The sequence below is a fragment of the Labeo rohita genome, chromosome 23, assembly GCF_022985175.1.
Source record: "Labeo rohita strain BAU-BD-2019 chromosome 23, IGBB_LRoh.1.0, whole genome shotgun sequence".
NCBI classification, from domain to species: domain Eukaryota; kingdom Metazoa; phylum Chordata; class Actinopteri; order Cypriniformes; family Cyprinidae; genus Labeo; species Labeo rohita.
The window spans coordinates 20,439,698-20,460,662 of record NC_066891.1 but is presented as its reverse complement, the minus strand read 5'-3'; the positions used below and the strand labels follow the sequence as shown (position 1 = coordinate 20,460,662).

Sequence of the window (20,965 nt, the reverse complement as noted above, 5' to 3'; positions counted from 1 at the left end):
TGAGTTTGTTGGCAGCTGGCGGCTGATGCAGCACTCTGCTCTTCCCGCCTGCCCTCTGCCCCCACACCCCAGGGGAATCATGGGTAAAGCATTGATTGACTGTCTGTGGACCATCCTCACAACCTGACAGCAACTCAACGAGCCTGGTTTCAATCAGCATGTTTGTGCGAGTGCCCTTGTGCCTGTTAGACCCTTGCCCTCTTAAACACACACACACTCCAGTGTTGTCCTGTCCCCAGTGCGCTAAATGCCCCAATGAATCACTGTGACATTCAGAGCAGCTGGACCGCACTGTCAGCTCTCTCTTTCACTTCCAGTATCCCAGCTCCTGTTTTTTTTGTTTTCTTTTTTTTTTTTTTTTTAAGAAGAGTCGAGAGGAGAGGAGGGGTGGTGCAAGCAGACAGGGTGGGTCTCTATTGTGCAGGAGTGAGAGGGGTCGAGATGGAGGGATGGGGTGGAAGAGGGGATGAATTTCCCTCCTTTGCACCAGTTGTACTTTAGATATTATATATAAAAATACATGTAAACCGAATAATATACCAAATGTTATGTGTATAATATGTGTTTATATTTTATCTGTGCATGTGTGTACACACATACAGTTGAGTTCAAAAGTTTACATCCCCCTTTCAGAATCATTAAAAATGTTAATTATTTTACCAAAATAAGAGGGATCATATAAAATGTATGTTATTGTTTATTTACTACTGACCTGAATAAGATATATCACATACTGTAACAGATGTTTACATATAGTCCACAAGAAAAAATAATAGTTGAATTTATAAAAATGGTCTGGTTCAAAAGTTTACGTGCACTGTGTACTGTGTTGTTACCTGAATGATCCACACCTGTGCTTTTTGTTTAATGATAATTGTTCATGAGTCCCTTGTTTGCCCTGAACAGTTAAACTGCCTGCTGTTCTTCAGAACAATCCTTCAGGTCCCACAAATTCTTTGGTTTTCCAGCATTTTTGTGTATTTGAACCCTTTCCAACAATGACTGTATTATTTTGAGATCCATCTTTTCACACTGAGAACAACTGAGGGACTAATATGCAACTATTACAGAAGGTTCAAATGCTCACTGATGCTCCAGAAGGACAAACCATGCATTAAGAGCGGGGGGTGAAAACTTTTGAACAAAATGGAGATGTGTACATTTTTCTTATTTTGTCTAAATATCATATTTTTTTCATTTAGTACTGCCCTTGAGAGGCTACAGAAGATACGTACATGTTTCCCAGAAGACAAAATAAGTTAAATTTACCCTTAAATTCCAAAAGTTTTCACCCCCGGGCACTTAATGCATCGTGCTTTCTTTCTGAAACATCAAGCATTTGAATCTTCTGTAATAGTTGCATATGAGTCCCTCATTTGTCCTCAGTTTGAAAAGATGGATCTCAAAATCATACAGTCATTCTTGAAAAGGGACCAAATGATGTTTTTTTTTGTTATTATTTTAAATTCTAAATGTTATTCTGGTTAATTTATGGCATATTACTTAAGTTCTGAGTGCTATACTCAGCTGTTTTACTTTTACTATGCATTTTACACTGTAAAAAAAAACGTGTGGTTTGTCGATCAAGCCCCCATCGACCAGTGCTGGTCTGAATAAATGAGGGACGAGGAGGGAGAATCTGTAAGAAATGTGTGGTGTTAGGTGTGCGGTGAATAAGATTCTGTTAGACTGCAGTGGGGGGAGCTGACTGACAGGCTCAGGCTTATCTGAGGAGCCCACTAATTGGAGGTCATCCGCATGAATTAAAAAAACAGTCAATTACTGCACAAGAAAAGAGCCAAGCATCTCTCTTTCCCTTCCGTGTGCTGCCACCCTGTTTAGATGCCTTGTACATATATGTAGGGGGGTTCAAAAAAGTACACCGTCTGTCCTCTTAGCCAATCAGCACATGGACTGCACCCCTTGATGAAATGTTTGTGTTATGGTGACTCCTCACAGGCCCTGCTGTGTAGACTGGATCATTATGCCTGATTGGTCGTTACTGAGATTCTGAGACAGGAAGCACAGCGGTGCTATCGACTGTTGTGCCTGTGCCCCTCTGTGTGTCTGTGTGCGTCACATGCAAACACACACACCTGCTAGAGTAATTGAGGGAATAAACATAGCGACAATGACTCGACCCACTGTGGAATTTTTTTTTTCCCTTAGAGATGTAGTCATTTTTATACAGTATTAATATAGTTAACACTGAACAGAAGTAGAATGCATCTAAAGTAGCCTCACCTTTAACTGTTGTATTTGTAGGATGGATAGAATTTCAGTCTAAAATCAAGATAGATGGATGTTCAGATGCAGTCGGCTTGTCTGCATGTTTTATTGGCTGTCATTATTCGCATCAAATGAGAAAGGAGAGCTTCAGGAAGCTGCCACCTGCTTTTGGTGATGCATATCGTGTTAAGGAGGTTATCAGACTCCCTTCCACTGGCCTTGCTACAGCACAAGGGTCCGTGTGTATGTTTGTCTGAGCTGGTCTGAATGCTACACTGCTATGATAAAGCAGCTCCCATCAGTCCAGTTATCTCAGAGATTAATTCTGTGTGGACAAGGCCCACAGCCAATGCTCTTAAGTGACACTGGCCAGTTGTTGTTTTTTTATTTTAAGCAATATTTTTCTTATATTCATCTATTTCTACTTAATTGATTGTCAGGTTTTTTATATTTGGACTACCGATAATTATCTGAGTTTAGTGGGTTTCAATAGAAATGTATCAATTTCATATATTGTTTGCATAAATTACTAAACTCATATGTGACCCTGGACCACAAAACCAGTCTTAAGTCGCTGGGGTATATTTGTAGCAATAGCCAAAAATACATTGTATGGGTCAAAATTATACATTTTTCTTTTATGCCAAAAATCATTAGGAAATTAGGTAAAGATCAAGTTTCATGAAGATATTTTGTAAATTTCCTACTGTAAATGTATCAAAACAATTTTTTGATGATTTACAAATAAGCTTTGCATTGATTTATGGTTTGTTAGGATAGCATAATATTTGGCTGAGATACAACTATTTGAGGGTGCAAAAAAATCAAAATTTAAGTTTTGATATTTACGGTAGGAAATTTACTTAATATCGTAATGATTTTTGGCATAAAAGAAAAATTGATCATTTTGACCCATACAGTGTATTGTTTGCTATTGCTACAAATATAAACGTGCTACTTACGACTGGTTTTGTGGTCCATGGTCACAATTAATAATATTATTAATAGCATTTTTAGTATTAATATTATTAATATTTATTATCATATAAACTTATGTTCCTAATTGGGGGTCAGTAAGATTTTATTTTATTTTATTTTATTTTTTAGATAAATGAATACTGTTGTTCAGCAAGGATGCATTAAATTTATCTAAAAGTAATAGTAAATACATTTATAATATTACAAAATGTATTCTATTTCAAATAAATGCTGTTCTTTTGAAATGTCAAATTCATCAAATGATGTATCCAAAATAAAGCAGGAAAGAAAATGTTTCTTTCAAAAAAAAAAAAAAAGAAACAATAAGAAATGTTTCTTTAGCAGCAAATTAGCATATTAGATTGATTTCTGAAGGATCATATGACACTGAAGACTAGACTAGACTTCCCTAATGAGTATTTAGGGAATAAATTACATCTTGAAACATTAAAATAGAAAATTTATTTTAAATTATAGTAATATTTCACAATTTTACAATTTTTACTATAACTTAAATAAATACAGATTTAGTGATTGTATAAGACTTTTTTTTATCAAATATTGTATATTAAATATAAATATAAAATATTTTAATTAAATTTATATTTTAAGTTCACTTCCAGAACAAAAAATTGCAGATAATTTACTCACCCCCTTGTCATCCAAGATGTTCATGTCTTTCTTTCTTCAGTCATAAAGAAATTATGTTTTTTGAGAAAAACATTTCAGGATTTCTCTCCATATAGTGGACATCTATGGTGCCTGCGAGTTTGAACTTCTAAAATGTTTAAATGCGGCTTCAAGGGGCTCTAAACCATCCCAGCCGAGGAAGAAGTTTGTTCATTAATTTCGAAGAAATTATTTATTAAAATATCTTAATTCTCTCGCCATTGACAAGCGTGAAAAAAATGAATGTTGGAGCCTCTGTGCACACGTCAGGAAGATTGTACCTAAGTGCCAGTGTAACCAGCCAACCATTTGCAAGCTGGTCGAAACATAACCGAGAGAAACACTGCACAGCTTCGGCCCAGTATCTGCACTTCAAAAGCCTGACTGCTGTAGCCGTTTCCTGAGCAGAGGCAAGCAAATAGTGTATTCAACACATCACGGCGCATAAGAGACACATCCACAGCAGCGCCCGCGTGCACGCTCACACATTTTATGGACATTACACTGGGAGCTCTCTCATCTGTCATTCAAACACCTTTCCTGAAAGACCAGTGAAGGAGGGAATGGCAAGAAAAACTGTGAGAGTGTGTGTGCGTACGCTTTAGAGCTTTTTAGCAGAGCTGGCAGGCATTAGTCCGGCCTTCCTCTCCCTGCATGAATACTCTTTATACTCCAATAAATATGCGGCTGTCTCTGCCACGCTCCCACATTCGATGTCTCTTTTTCTGCCTCTCTCCCACTCTCTGGCTTATTCTTCCATCCCTCTTTCTTTCTGCCCCTCTCCCTTTCGGTAACACCCAGCTTTCTTTTATCTTCTTCCCTCTCACATCCTCTCATCCAGTGTCCTGCACTGATAATTTCACCATCCCCCCATCCTTCTCTCCCTTCCTCCATCGATGTTCAGTGCCCCTGACTCTGACCTGCTTCCCGCTGCCCTCGTCCCCTAACTCACTCCGCATCACCCCCTCCCTTTTTTCATCCAATCTCCATCCCTCCTTCTCCAACCAGCCTGTGCCCTCTCCTCTACATCCAATCCATCCTGTCCTCTTTTCTTTTTCTTCCCTCTGTCTCTGTTTTTCCTGCTGGCACTGTACGCTGACCCCAATTCTGCCCTCGCTGTTGTTTCCCCCTATAGCTTTGTGTAGTCATTACAACTGTACGTTTTATTTTCACAGTTCTTTTTATTTAGATTTGCTGTATTAGTTTGCTGAGGTATGTCCAAGATTATTTTTTGCTCTGGTAATCTTGTTTTTTTATTACTTACTTGTAAATAGCTATAAATGTATTATAGCTTATATTTATATACAGTTGAGGTTGAATGTTTAGTTGATGTTGACGCAACAATGCCACATCAAATTGTAAGGTAGCATCATAACCTTCACAGAAAAGACAATCCCAAAATGCTCAAATGCTCTACAACAAAAATACAACAAAATACTATTTTAGTTGTTCCACTTCAACATTTTACTTGCCATTTCTTTGTATGTATTCTCAAAGTTTACTAGTAATTTCTAAATGAAAATTGTTTAAATTGTTGAGGTCAAAAATTTACATACACCTTTCAGAATCTGAAAAATGTTATTTTACCAAAATAAGAGGGATCATACAAAATGCATGTTATTGTTTACTTAGTACTTACCTGAATAAGACATTTCATATAAAAGATGTTTACATATAATCCACAAGAGAAAATAATAACTGAATTTATAAAAATGACCCCATTCAAAAGTTTACATGCGCTTGATTTTTAATACTTTGTTGTTACCTGAATGATCCACAGCTGTGTTTTTTTTGTTTTTTTTTGTTGTTTAGTGATAGTTGTTCATGAGTCCCTTGTTTGTCCTGAACAGTTAAACTGCTGTTCTTCAGAAAAATCCTTCAGGTCTTGAAGGATTTTGAAATCCATCTTTTCACACTGTGGACAAATGAGGAACTTATATGCCACTATTACAGAAGATTCAACCACTCACTGATGCTTCAGAAGGAAAAAACAATGCATTAAGAGTCGGAGGGTGAAAACTTTTGAACAGAATGGAGATGTGTACATTTTTCTTTTTTTTTCTTATTATTATTATTTTATAAGTTAAAATTACCCTGATCATCAAATTCCAAAAGTTTTCACCCTCCCCCCATTATACAGTCATTGTTGGAAAGGGTTCAAATACACTAAAATGCTGAAAAAAAAAAACAAAGAATATGTGGGGCTTGAAGGATTTTTCAAACTGGACAGTACTGAACACCATCTGGTAGAATGGACTTTGTAGAGGATGTAGTTGCAGGCCGACTGTCACTCGTAAATGCTGTGAATGCTTCCAGTGTAGCAAATTAGCATGCTAACATTGTTAGCCTGACAGGAAGAAGTCTTGACAGTGGGCAACGTAATGTGTTTCAAAAGAGTCATCTTCTAAAACAGCAACAAATAGGCTTCACATTTGCAGACGCAGTCAAAAGTATCCTTCAGGTTGAGCAGTGTACAATACTTTCTTCTATCCCAGTATTACTATAAATAAACTATTCATTGGTCCATTTTCCTAAGCCCTGTTGCTCTGTGGCACTTTCAACATTGTTTTGTTTGATTGAGGACCAAAACATATAGCAGCTCAACTAACTTTTTGGTCATAACTGCCAGCTTTCTTACCAAAAATGGGTGAATGTTTGGGAAATTGTCATTTTGTTTTGGTGCTATGGAATAGTTCACCCAAAAATTTAAATTACCCCATGATTCACTCACCCTCAAGCTATCCTTTATATATACTATATATGACTTTTTTTTTCAGACGAATACAATTGGAGTTTTATCAAAACATGTCCTGGCCCTTTCAAGCTTTATAATGGCAGTGAATGGGTGTTGAGATTTTTAAGTCCAATAAAGTGCGTCCGTCCATCATAAAAATACTCCACACGGCTCCGGGAGGTTAATAAAGGCCTTCTGTAGTGAATTAAATCATTCCAGCGGTTGACGTAGGTGTAGCATAAGCTCCAGTAAGAATTGACAAATGCAGAAACACAGTGGAGAGAGCAGAACAAAACACCAGTTGCAAATTAGAAGTACAAAATGAGGATTTCAATACAAGTCAAGAGGAGGCTGGTTTTCCTTTCCTGTAAATAAAACTTGGTTCTCGCGAGACTGGCATAATCTTACCGGAGTTTACGCTACACCTACATCTTACATCATCCGCTGGAATGTCACTCTATTGTGGACGCATGTACAACAGTTAGCGGAAGCTAGAGATTACAGTTTATATAATTTTAAATATGGATATCTTTCATACACAAACACATCAAATCACTTTAGAAGGCCTTTATTAATCTCTTGGAGTTGTGTGAAGTAATTTTTATGATGGACAGATGCACTTTGTTGAATCTCAACACCCATTTACTCCCATTATAATGCTTGGAAGAGCCAGGACATTTTTTAATATAACTCTGATTGATTGTATTCGTTTGATAGAAGAAAGTCATACACACCTAGGATGGCTTGAGGGTGAGTAAATCATGGGGTAATTTTCATTTTTAAGTTAACTATCCCTTACTAAAGATGCAGAAATTACATGCTGCACCTTTAAGAATAATCAAACTGTATGCTGTTGGAACAATACTAAATTTTCGCCATGTGTTTTCAGATGATTCATCTTCTGAAAGTGGGAGTGGCAATGGGATTCGCACACTGACTCCTCCCTCAGTTGGTGCGGCCGGTGTGAGTGAAAGTACGGGGACGGGACCCGGATCAGGCTCGTATGCTGAGGTTAACGGCAACGGCAACGGAAACGGTACCGCGGCACCACTCGACTTCAGCACGACTTCCTCGTCTTCATCCTCAGAGGACCAGCAACCAGTCAACCTCACCGACAGACTGAGTCAGGCCCTGCCTAGTGCTGCCGCCATGCTGGCGACCTTTAACCCTGAGCACGCAGAGGAGCTGCGCAGAAAATACCCTAAATCCTCAGAGCTACGCCTTGACCGAGACATCAGGGACTATAATAACAAGGTACATGTATTCATTTAGAATCATAAAAACACTGAATGCTAATTAGTTGTCACAATACCAAAATTTCAATAGTCGAGTTTTTTAATATCAAGTACCTGGCTTTTAAACATTCTTATTTGCTAATCTAATGAACTTGCTACAGGTACTGCCTGTAGACTTCTCCTTCACCCTTGTACACAACAGATGCATTTGTTTTGAGCGTACAATGCGAGCTGAACCCACAGTCTAAGATGCGCTCAATCAAACCTCATTCATTTAGTTAGCTAGCGTGGCACAGGAGAGTTTTTCATTCAGATAGTTGCAGAGAGGTTTGAACAATATGCCGAGCAAGGCTCCCAGATGAATAGAAACTTTCATTTCATTCCTCTTCTCCATGGTCAGCCGCTGTTGCTTCCCGTCTCCTTTTTAATTGCATTGTCTTTGTGAAAAGAGGAGCGCAAAACTATCTTTCATACGAATGGATTCACAATCTCAAATGCAGCCCAAGAGTTTCTGTACTGAGAATGTCTGAATAACACTGTTAGACCTTGAAGACGTGGTTTTCATCAGCCGAAGCGCCAACGGTGGCCATGAATGGCCTTATTGGTAGACATCATCTTTTTGATACATCTTTTAGTCCGTGTCCTCCTTTGAAAGTCTTTTCTGATCGTCAATACGCTCTTGCAGACAGAAGGCTTACCTTGGTTTCTTTGTGTGTTTCTGCAGTCTCCTCAATACAGTTCAGGCAGCTATGATTCAATAAAGATTGAGATGTGCCCTGAAGATCTGACTGTTGGTCGGTCTCAGACGGCTGACGATGATGACGATGACCACGATGACCACGACGATAGCGATAAGATCAATGATGTAGAAGGAGTGGATCCAGAGAGGTTGAAGGCTTTTAATGTGAGTATAAGAGCATTCAACTCATGATTTCTACTCCATAAAAAGAGCTGTAAATCATGTGCTCTTGGATGGCTTTTCAGCTGTAAGTCAAACTAGAATTCCTCAATGCATGTTTTATGAGCATGTTTTATGCTTAGTCGAGGTAATTAATTTCTCTCTCTTTTTCTAGATGTTTGTACGTCTTTTTGTGGATGAGAACCTGGACCGTATGGTGCCAATCTCTAAACAGCCTAAAGAGAAGATCCAGGCCATTATTGAATCCTGCAGCCGTCAGTTCCCAGAGTTTCAGGAACGTGCTCGCAAACGCATCCGTACCTACCTCAAATCCTGTCGTCGCATGAAGAAGAACGGCATGGAGGTACATGCTGACACATTTGTAATGGTTAGGTGACTTATATTGCCCCCTGGTGGTCAACATAGTACAGATACTGAGAAATACAGATTTGTTTAGTGATGAAGCTAACACAGGCAAAAATTACATTGAAATTAAATTAATATTCATGAGTTGTGATTTTAATTCATTTGAATGACTGTAAGTGTAAATTACATTGTAAAACGGGAATTCAGAGAAAGGAATGTAATTTGTCCAAAACAAGTTTTGCTAAAAAGCAGAAATAATGACATAATTTAGATTCTTTTTGTAAATTTGTTTATTTATATCTTTCATATTAGACACATTTCTGTAGATTAAGTTCAAAACTGTCAAAACTATTAGCACAGATTTAAATACTTCTATACAAGACAAAATGTCCACAATTGTTTTCAGATAACTTTTATAAAATATACATTTCTTTTTTAATATTCTAATTTATTTAGAAATAATAAATTGATTGACAGTGACAGTAAAGAAATTTATAATTTTACAAAACATTTCTGTGTCAATTTTAACTTTCACTTTGTTGAAATAGCCTAAAAAAAATTATCAGTTTGCACAAAAATATTAAGCACCACAACACTGCTGCTTTTAACACTGATAATAAAATGTTTCTTAAACACGAAATCAGAATATTAGAATGATTTCTGAAGGATCATGTGACACTGAAGACTGGAGTAATGATGTTGAAAATTCAGCTTTGCATCATAGGAATAAAATGCATTTTGAAACTGAATAAATGGAGCCTTAGTGAGCATAAGAGACTTCTTTCAAAAGCATAAAAAATGTAATGCTAGTGTACAACATTTTGCATATAAAACAAGATTCTGAGAAATGAAGTGTTCTTTCACCATGACCCATAAAATGAGTCCATAATAGTTAATATATTAAATGTACTGTGTGTGTATTAGCAGACTAGACCCACACCACCCCACCTGACCTCAGCCATGGCTGAGAACATTCTAGCAGCCGCCTGTGAGAGTGAATCACGCAAAGCTGCCAAAAGAATGCGCATGGATGTCTACCAGGCACACGTAAGTAGCATGGAATAAGTCAGTTTTTTTCAAACCCTGGGTCGTGACCTGTAGATGGGACCCTTAAGTGTTGAACATTGTAGCCAATGACAGACATATCTGTTGATTTCTGGAACGCAATGGCCAGTCAGAGGCGTTTTGTGTGTCAGAATCCACTAGCCAAATTCAGTCCTGCGTTCTGGAAACTCGTGAATCCATTATAGCAAAGTGTAGACGCAATGTAAATAAGAGATTAATTGTTCTGTGTAAAGATAGTCGCTGATTAAAGCAGAATTTTTTGAGATTGTAATAAACTGAAATGAGTGAGGGCTTTTTAAGTGATTAAGCGAGCTTTCTTTGTGCACTTTCTTGTCTGTATATAGTCCATTTCGAATTTGAATAGAAGTTGTTTTTGATGCTGCTAAGAGGACCAATGTGGCTTCAAGTTTCAGGAGTGACATCTGCATATAAATGGGGGATTCTCTCGAAATCACAATGGCTGCCTTCTTTCTTATATATATATATATATATATATATATATATGTGTGTGTGTGTGTATATATATATATATATATATATATATCTATATGATGTATGTCTTGGTGTGTCATTTTGTCTCTGTTTATTTTAAATCCAAGGCAGCCTGATGTATTAATCTCTTTCTCTCTCAGGATGAGCCGTTATCTCTGGATAAGGCAGTCTCTCGTGAGCCAGTCTCACTGACCCACTCTGCGTACTCCCTTGCTGCCTCAGCCTACTCCCAGGACCAGCTATACATCAATGGAGGCCTCAACTATAGCTACCGTGGTTATGGCGGACTGTGTGCAACCATGCAACACCCCGTGTCACTGACAACAGCTACCGCCCAGACCAACGGTGAGAGAAGAAGCTGGCAGCATCCTAACTGAAGTTTGAACTTGATGCTTACTCACACAATTGCCTTAGCTGTGAAAGAATACAGGATACAAGCAAAGTTACCTTACAATAGGTGCGTTTACATGGAGCATTGTAATCGGTTTAAAAGTCCAATCTGAATGAAAATGCTCCATATAAACGCCTCAATCAGAATAAAATGCTCAAACCAAATGAAATTGTAATCTGTTTGAGAGGGGTAGGATAAACCGAACAAAATAAAAATTCTGCCATGTAAACCTGTTAAACTGATTACTTTGCGTTTGCATTCGCGGGCAGTGCCCCCCTGTCCATCCTCTCCCCTCCTTGCTAAACGTGATAGATTTCGAAAGCGAAAGTGAAACCGGTAAAACAGCGCGCACAAAAAACTGCACGTTTTCACGATCGTCAGCAACTGCACACGATCACAGATTGCAGGCTTTGATTCACTGTTCAGCAACTCTTGGTAAGAAATCGTTTATTTGTTCCATTTAATTAAGTACAGTAAAATAATGTAAAGTAGACAGCTAACTAGGTTTTTGACAGATCTACTGGGTCTGGGTATTCATAAAGATTTTACAATTCAATTTTATTTAATTATTTTGGACTCATTTCATATACAGAAAACTTTTTAATATAGTAAATCACAAACAAATGAATTTTAAAATGTACATAGTTGTTATTCATTGGTGGAGATTATGCTAATTGTGAAATGGGCGTGTACACGCACCCTATTTACAAATTATTGTAATTTATTAACATATACGTTTAACTATCAAATCTGATGTTTACAAAGCATTTGTGAATCCTGAGGAGAATTTTCAGGAAGGTCACGCAAAAAAAGCTTGCCACAGTACACTGGCAGATGTAATAACAGCAAGGAGACTGCATTAACTTTTTCATAATTTATTGATAAACTAGTGCTTTCTTTGTTTTCGGGTTAAGAGATAAGGTCAGCCACTTTGTCTCGTCATCTCTGCAGTAGTGATCCACCTGTATGCACGTTTCATACAGATTACATAATCTGAGAATATTTGTTTTCTATTTTAATTTTTTCATTTGAAAGTAGACATTTCGCTCTCTATATTTTTTATGTCTGTAAGACAAGTATACACAGAGTTTCAAAGTTTTGCGCTCAAGTTTGGTTGGTTTGGTTTAATTGTTTTACAAAAGCGCAACGTTTCGTTGTTATTGTGAGTGCACACAAAAAAAAAACGTAAAGTCTTTACAGATTCGAAAGATGTATTACTCTTATCTGTATGAGCAAAAATGACTGAGTATTTTAAGAGCAAGTGACCACAGCGCTGCCTCCATCTGTCATGCAGTAAGCGCGCTACTGTTCAGCTTCCACACTCCACACAGACACTTCAATAATGCACATTTTTCTAGTTTAAATTAGATTGAGCAGCCATGTAAAGTTGCTACCACAAACATCTTTCAGATAAAAAGCCATATTTGAGGTCAGTGAATGATAGGTGAGCATTTGGATGTCCTGCCCGATTACCACATAGACCAGCCGTTAACGATCTGTCCGTCACAGAATTTTTTTCTGCAACTAAGCAACTAATAAAATTTTAGTCAACCAAGTCTCTTCTCGTCGACAAGCGGTTAGTTGACTAATAGTAATTATATTTTTATTCTCTCCATTCAGGTCCTACTGATCTCAGTATGAAGTCTCTGGCCTCAAATTCATCCTCGTCAAGCTCCAGTAGTCTCGGCAGGAACGGAGGAGGAGGCGGAGCCTCGGCTCAGCTTAGCCATACAGAAGTGGCGGCAGTGCGTCAGCTGATCGCGGGATACCGCGAATCTGCGGCCTTCCTGCTACGGTCGGCAGATGAGCTGGAGAACCTAATACTACAACAGAACTGAACCGATTTCAACACTCTCTCTGACTACACACTGACTGTGTCCCTCACATGATCATCATCATCATTCTCATCGGTTTTCCAGTCACCACGGAAAACCATCTAGCTCTTAAAGATGTTAGAAGAGAGAGAAAACAGCTTCATCAAGCTTTTGCTTTCATATCACTTCGAGAACGGCCGCAAGATGAAGAGGACGAATGTGGAGATGAGTCTCTGAAGGACACTGCAGCACTGAAGCGGACGGTTTCGATGCGTCCTCCTGCATTTCATGCCTTCTCCACGGCCTCCCTCTGCTTAAGCGCCATTCGTTTCCCCGCTGAGAGCCATCGATTTCTGATTTTCTTTGTTTTTAGCGACTTCAAAGGAGGAATTACGGCACGCCGATCCTCCAGACGGCACTAACTAAATGAAGACACTTTTGATTTAGAGGCGTAATGGAAAGAGAGAAGATAAAAAGAGCAAGAAGAAAACTAAGAGACCTTTGTATTTGCTGTAAATAAGCACTCGCTGTGTCCTGAAGCACTTTTCCATTCGTTCTGACCTCTGAATCATTAATTTATGCATATAGATACGCAGGTGGTGGAAGCTCACCTGGAAATACCTCAGCCTGTCTGTCCCGCTCTCTCTCTCTCTCTCCCAGCGTTCCCCTCTCAGTGTGTAGGAGAAGAAAATTATCACCTGTCCGTCCTCGACTTCACAGTCCACTGATTTGGGCATCGAAGGCAGAGAGTGGGAGGGAATTTGTTTCTGTAATTGAAGTGCGGATTTTCTTTTCCACCTCCTCCAAATGTGTTGTATATATTCCGATCCGTTTCAAGGTATTGATCGCAAAAACACGCCGGACTTGTTTTGGGAATGGACCTTTCGCTTCGGCCTCACAGATGCCAACTCTTAATGTTTCCTCTGTACGGGTCACCCTCCGTTCTCCACTTCTCTATGTGTCCTTCCACGTGTACGTCCTCTCTCCTCCTCCACCATATTATTCTGCTTTGGACGGAGATGGAGAGGAAGGATCTGGAATGGAAGCTTGTTAGTCTTTTATCTGTTGACTTTTCTTAATGGCCATTAATCCACTCTGCTGCTATGGACTCCAACGTAACGCCACAGACCTGAAACCTCAAGCCTCCCAAACACAACCAGAGCACCTCAAGGCGAAAAAAACAAACAAAAACAAGCAAACACACAAGGCAAAAAAAAGACCAAAACGGAAGCCAAATCCAAAAGAAACTGCCGTTTTGCATTCTGGTCGAGAGTGTTTGATTTAATACTGAGGGCTGCTTGTGTTTGCTTTTGTTTGATTTGTTCTAAAAGCGCGGTGTGTGCTTAAATCTCGAGATCAACTGGGATCAAATCGTCTTTGGCACAAGAGCTTGGCGCGCACATACACGAACACGCGTACGACGCGAACAGACGCAATTAAAGGGTCTTTAGTGAACTGAATATTTACCAGGAGAGGTTTAAAAATGTGTAGTTAGCGAGGTAGATTTGTTTAGGGACTAACTGACAGTAATGTCACTGTAATTTGCTCCATTTGCACACAGAGGCAGTGCTAATCTGTGATTGAGGAGCTCGGCGGCTCTGTTTTGCACTGCTAGTGGGGGATGGAGAAAGAATATCGCAATGCAGAAGATAATCAAACGCATTTCTGGCCCTAAAGGAGACAGACTAATACAGAGAGAGGGCGACCGTGATCCCCCGCTGAGGAGCCTTCAGAATCATTACATACATAATCACATGACCGGGACCTACTTATGATTGAAAGCCATGATGATGAGCGAGTGTGACCACAGACTACACTGCCCTCGTAAAACATATTTGTGTGCAATTTTGACACGCCTGCTCAAAACACAACAGCAGACATATAGAAGGAATGATTTGTTGATGTATTATATTTATGGTGTAGGCCTTCACAGTCCAGCCTCCAATTTCAATGTTGAGTTGTCGATTAGAATGTTGCTATAGACGTGAAAACATATGCAAAATTGTCTAACGTTGCTCTGATTGACCTCTCACCTCTGACCGTCTTTGCTATTTCTTTTGCTTTATTTCAGGAGAGAACTAAATAAGGAAATTAGGGGAGATACATGAATATTTAAATATTATATGTTGAAAAATATTTCAAATATTAGTTTTGCCCAAAATAAATAAAATAGGAAATTGTATTTTGCATGAAGAAAGTGAATTCTGCTTAGAACCATTAAGATTTTTGCTTTGTGATTATTATTTTAATTAAGCACATTTGTCAAAAAAAATTTTTTTGGTAATTGGAACATTATAAAAATCATTAAGTTCATTAAAAATTCTGTCATTTATAATATAAATAATAAACCTTATTTTTATTAATGTAATTTGTAAAAATTACAAAAATCATTAAGTTCATTAGAAATTTAGTTCAGTTACATTTTCATTAATTAAACTTTTTTTGTAATTTTTGTAAACATTGGAACATTATAAAAATCATTAAGTTCATTAGAAATGTTGTCATTTATAATTTTAATTATAAACATTTTTATTTATATATATATATATATATATATATATATATATATATTTTTTGTAATTGGAACGTTACAAAAATCATTCAGTTCGTTAGAAATTCTGTCATTTATAATTTCTATTATAAACATTATTTTTTATTAATGTAACTTTTTTGTTTAGTTTTTTTGTAATTGGAACATTATAAAAAAATCGTTAAGCTCGTTAGAAATTCTGTCATTTGTAATTTCAGTTATAAACATTATTTTCATTCATTTAATTTTTTTGTTTTGTTTTTGTTTTTTTGGGGCAGTTGGAACATTACAAAAATCATTAAGCTCATTAAAAATTCTGTCATTTATCATTTCAGTCATAAACATTATTTTCATTAATTTAACTTTTTTTTTTTTTTTAATTTAGTTTTTTGTAATTAATTATTAGAAATTCTATCATTTATAATTTAATTATAAACAATATTTTCTATATTACAATACAGAATTACAGTAAAAATACTGTAGAGAATTTAAAAAAGACCAATTAAAAGGAAGTACAAATATCACAAAGAAATTTAAATTTTTATAATTTCTGTATACCAGAATAAATTATATATATATATTGAATTTTTTTCCTTTCTTTTTTTCATTACGGTAATAAGAATTGATATTAATATGCTTAATTAAATCACGCCAAAATGTTTAGTGAAAAAAACTGTCGTTTTCACTTTCACAAAATACAATTTCTGATTTTACTCTTTAGATTTTTGGAATAAAATTTACCCTAGACATGTTTCTGACAAAGACATTTGACCTGCATATTCAAGCTTTTTAATTTAGAGCAAAAACATTTTTGAAACAAACGTCCTCTCTCCTACTTTTCTCTGTTGCTGTTTCTGTCTTTTCTTTTCCCCAGTAGACACAGATGTTGAGAGGTCAGATAATAGAGCATTTCAGCTGCTGTCTCGGTCATCTGTCTTTCTCTCGTTGAGGTCTGAAATATGGGTCCCACTGCCGTCAAACGCTGCTGATTATTACTCCACCCTCACGCGCTACTGAGCTCTTCTGTGGATTCCTAAAACCGTACGATGGAGATGGAACCGCTAACCGCATCCCTGTGGAAAAAAGCCGAAAAAAGCGACGCATTCATCTGCTCACAAGTTGTTTCTTCTCTCCAGTTCGCTCAAGGACAGCTACTGAAAAACAAACTGTAAAACGAGGCAAACGACAATCTTGAAAAAGGTGTAACTAGTTCACAGTTTTGTTTCCATGCTCTGTGTTCCGTGTGCCGTCGTACAGCGCCGTGTGTTCCCGGGAGAGTGAGAGGGGTAATTTTAGCCATAATCAGAGCATCTCTCACTCTCAGATCCGAGTTCTCACGCCAGCCGCTGAGGACTCCTTGTGGCCCGCTGTCGAAAACCTTTTTATCCGATTCCTATTTTTATTATAATTATCTCGATTACTATTATTTTGTAATTCTTTTTGTATCGCAAGTGGTCTTTTCAGAACCGTTTTGTACCGACATCACATGTGACGTTCGTCCTGTATGCCTATAACATTCCAAACTAGGATGTCAACATGCCAAGCAGCCAGCCAAACCACAGTCACATCGGATTGCACATAGACGCACACCGAGGGCAAAATCAATCTTGCGCCGCACAGGCTTTAAAGAGTTAGTTACGTCCAAAGCCTGACGCCTGATTCCCACAAACCCCAAAGAACTGTTATCTCTGTACTGTACGACCGAGATGTTTGGGAAACATGTTTGGTTTTCTGATTAGTTACTGCGCCGTGCCTTTAAAGGGGCTTAACTGAACTGATTGTCATATATATATATATATGTCCCTTTATTGTATTAGAAACCTCTTCAGCTTCTCTGTATTTGCTGTCAGTACCTCGGAGCCCCTTCAAGGTGTCTTTTTTGTTCAATCAGCACCGCAATCTACTGTGATTATTATACTAAGGCCACCTGTCAAACACAAACACACAAACAAACGGTCTGATACGGGTTCAGGCTTTGCATTCAGGTGTGACGCTGGTTATGGTTGCTGCTAAACTACACAAGTTAAAAAAAAGCTCTGGTTTGATCAGATGTAAAGTTCTGAGACAAAAAAAAGAAATGAAAGATAAAAAAAACAACTTGACTTTTATTTTTCTACCACGGTGGTGTACAGCTGCATTCAAGTTTGTGTGGTTCCCCGTTTTAGTCTCTTTTATGATTTGTTGGTGCTTCGGATCTGTACCATCCCGTCTCGGTTTTCTCTTGATTTTTCTCCTGTTTTAAGAGCTGCCGACGCCGGCTCTGGTTTTGATATGTACCTAATACCAATGTGAAACTGTCTCTTTCCTTCTCATTTTGGACTCAGTGGAAGTGTGATGTTTACATGTACAGATTTTTGAGATTCTCTTTCTTTGTTGTTCTCATTTTTTGAATTCAAACGCTTTCCCTTCTTGTTTTCAGGCACTGCTTAATTGAATTCCTTTATTGTGAAGGGAAATGGGACTTGCAGCATTTTTCCGTGCATTTACAGTACAAGATGGTGTTTTGTCTGTTAGACCCCCCATCACTAACCCCAGATAAGCAAAATAAAGAAGTCTTGTTGTAAATGAATCCGTTAGGGATAACATGGCCGTCTGTTCCTTAATGATTAAAAGCCATTATTACACCCTTCGTCGGGTGCACATCAAGTATTAGAGTACAAGAACAGCAGAGTGAAAACCTCAGGTAAATGATTGCTGTTTTATAGTAAAAAATAAAAAAAAGAAGTCCTGTCGGCAACCCATTTCCCACTTTAATACCATAATATATACGAAAGAAATTTTTTTTATATTTATTGTGTTATATATATAACAGTGAATACTTTTTCAGTACATGTGGCTAAATATTTTAATTCTTTAGAAAAGTGTTGATACATACATATGTGAAGAAACTGAAAGATTGAATGAAAATGAAAATGAAAAAAATCCATTTTTGTTGTTTAATGCAAACAGCATGGGCGGCTCCTAACATATCACTTTCATTAATGAAAACCAATGATTTGACATGAAGCTTTCTCCAGTGGGATGTCACTGCTAAAATGTCACTAACATTGTGACTTTTTTTTTTTCTCCCAAGCTGTACGTCACAAAGCTAAATATACTAATAAAACCGTGTGCTATATATCAAACCCGGCAGCTGTATTTCTTTTCTTCCTCCTGAGGAAAAAATATTTTGAATCAGCATTAATGTATTTGCCTGTGCTCGTGTGGGTCGGGTTTTGCTAACTAAGTAAAACCTGAAACCGCTTACATTGGTCCTCCTGATGAAAACGGCTTCATAAAAGAACTTAATCAGTAGTTCTCAACCTCTTTGATCCCCCATTGCCCATGACAATATTCCAATGCAAAGCTTTTTCTTCTAGTGCTTAGATGTCAGTTTATTTGGGCATCTTGATTTTTAGTATTTAAGTTGTTTTGTACATTATTTTAAATCATTTACACTGTAAAAAATAAAAAAACAATTTGTTGAGTCAGCTTAAAATAATTAGTTACCCTGCTGCCTTAAAATTTTAAGTTCAGTCAACTAAAATAAGTTTATTCAACCTGAAATGTTAAGCTGTACTAAGTAACAACTTAGATATTTGTGTTTGCTAAACTTAACAGTTGGATAAGTAACCCAGCTGCCTTAAAATTTTAAGTTGATTCAACTCAAATATCTAAATTGTCAGTTAGTATAATTTAACATTTCAAGTTGCATAAACTTTTTTTGAGTTGACTGAATTTAAAATGTTAAGGCAGCCAGGTTACAAATTATTTTAAGTTGACTTAAATTGTTTTTTACAGTGTACGTCATTTTATAGCTTACTTTAATGCTTGTGTGGCCACAGGCCTCTGGTTCAGAAATCCAGCGATAGGATTAAGCACTGGCATATTATGAAAGATAATATTTACCTTGCAATATAACACATCCCACAGTTTTAAAGCAGTTATATACAGTTGAAGTCAAAAGTTTACATAAAACTTGCAGAATTTGCACAATTATTTTATTTAATAATTAGTTAATTATTTTACCAAAATAAGAGGGATCTTACAAAGTTCGTTATTTTTTATTTAGTTCTGACCTGAATAAGATATTTCACATAAAAGACATTTACATACAGTCCACAAGAGAAAATAATAGTTGAAAAGTTCAAAAAGTTTACACTTGATTCTTAATGCTGTGTTGTTACCTGAATAATCCACAGCTGTGCTTTTTTGTTTAGTGATAGTTGTTCATGAGTCCCTCGTTTGTCCTGAACAGTTAAACTGCTGCAGTTCTTCAGAAAAATCCTTCAGGTCCCACAAATTCTTTGGTTTTTCAGCATTTCTGTGTATTTGAACCCTTTCCAACAATGACAGTGTGAATCAGTGGTCTCAAAATCATACAAAAGACAACTGAGGGACTCATATTCAACTTTCACAGAAGGTTCAAACGCTCACCAAAGCTCCAGAAGGAAAAAACAATGTATTAAGAGTCCCTCAGTTGTCCTCAGTGTGAAAGGACGGATCTCAAAATCATACAGTCATTGTTGGAAAGCGTATAAATTCAAAGAATAAACAAGGGACTCATGAACAACAATTACTAAACAAAAAACAGCTGTGGATCATTCAGGTAACAACACAGTATTAAGAATCAAGCGTATGTAAACTTTTGAACGGGGTCATTTTCATAAATCCAACTATTATTTTCTCTTGTGGACTATATGTAAAGGTCTTTTATGTTAAATATCTTACTCAGGTCAATATTAAATACAAAAACAACATACATTTTGTATGTTCCCTCTTATTTTGGTAAAATAACATTTTGCTATTTTCTGCAAGGTGTATGTAAACATTTGACTTGAACTGTGCGCATAGAAGTCGCATTTAGGTGTAAATTTTACAGTGTGTTTACTTTAAAAAGACATTTTAATGACACTCAGATAAGATTCGATCTGACTATATTTACACAGCAATCACGGACGCGGGAAACATTTACTCGTACACTTGCTGAAACGTTGGATATTCGCGTAAATAAAGACTTTTTTGTGCCAGTCGAGCTGCTTTCCTGTCACATTAACGTTTTTAGAACAGATGTCTATTCTAGAATCTCCTCCTTTGCATTTAAGTGACGGCAAAATATATTTACTCAGTGATTTAGCTATAGCCAACTATGTTTTCTAAATGACAGAAACCTCCCTGCTTAAAAAACAAACAAACAAAAAAAACTCAAAACAATAGAAACCATCACAGAATGTGTAATGGTTTTACTGGTTATAATGGGAATTGTACTGGTTTTAATGGAAACTGTAATGGTGCCTATTGGTCTCTGTTGGTAATTGCCTTCTTGTGGTGGCTTGTTAAAACCATTAAATCCTAATGGAATATGTTCCAAAACACGACAGGATAGCATTTTTAAGTGTTTAATGGTTATCAGTCGATGGTTTGTAATGCAAACAGGAACGTATGACGACACGATATATGCGGTACACCACAGGGTTAGTGACTAATTACCACATTAAATTAAAATAATAGGGCTACTTGTGAACTGGAAGTCCCCGTCGTATATAATAAATAAACGTGTGCATATGTGTTTAAAACTAACAGAG

The 20,965-nt window shown here is 37.1% G+C and overlaps 1 protein-coding gene across 5 annotated transcripts in view; it reads left to right on the top strand.

Annotated features, from left to right (window-relative positions):
- nol4lb (nucleolar protein 4-like b) overlaps positions 1-14,716 on the top strand; it is a 136,003-nt gene extending 121,287 nt beyond the window's left edge. For 3 of the 5 annotated variants that reach the window (XM_051095851.1, XM_051095853.1, XM_051095855.1), the window contains 6 exons: positions 7,500-7,864; positions 8,570-8,749; positions 8,919-9,107; positions 10,034-10,156; positions 10,807-11,011; positions 12,678-14,716. In XM_051095851.1, coding sequence (XP_050951808.1) covers positions 7,500-7,864; positions 8,570-8,749; positions 8,919-9,107; positions 10,034-10,156; positions 10,807-11,011; positions 12,678-12,895 — 1,280 coding nt within the window. In that variant the 3' untranslated portion in view covers positions 12,896-14,716. The remainder of the gene's footprint in view (positions 1-7,499; positions 7,865-8,569; positions 8,750-8,918; positions 9,108-10,033; positions 10,157-10,806; positions 11,012-12,677) is intronic. The other 2 variants (XM_051095852.1, XM_051095854.1) reach the window with 1 other exon arrangement.
- Positions 14,717-20,965: the final 6,249 nt, after the last annotated feature.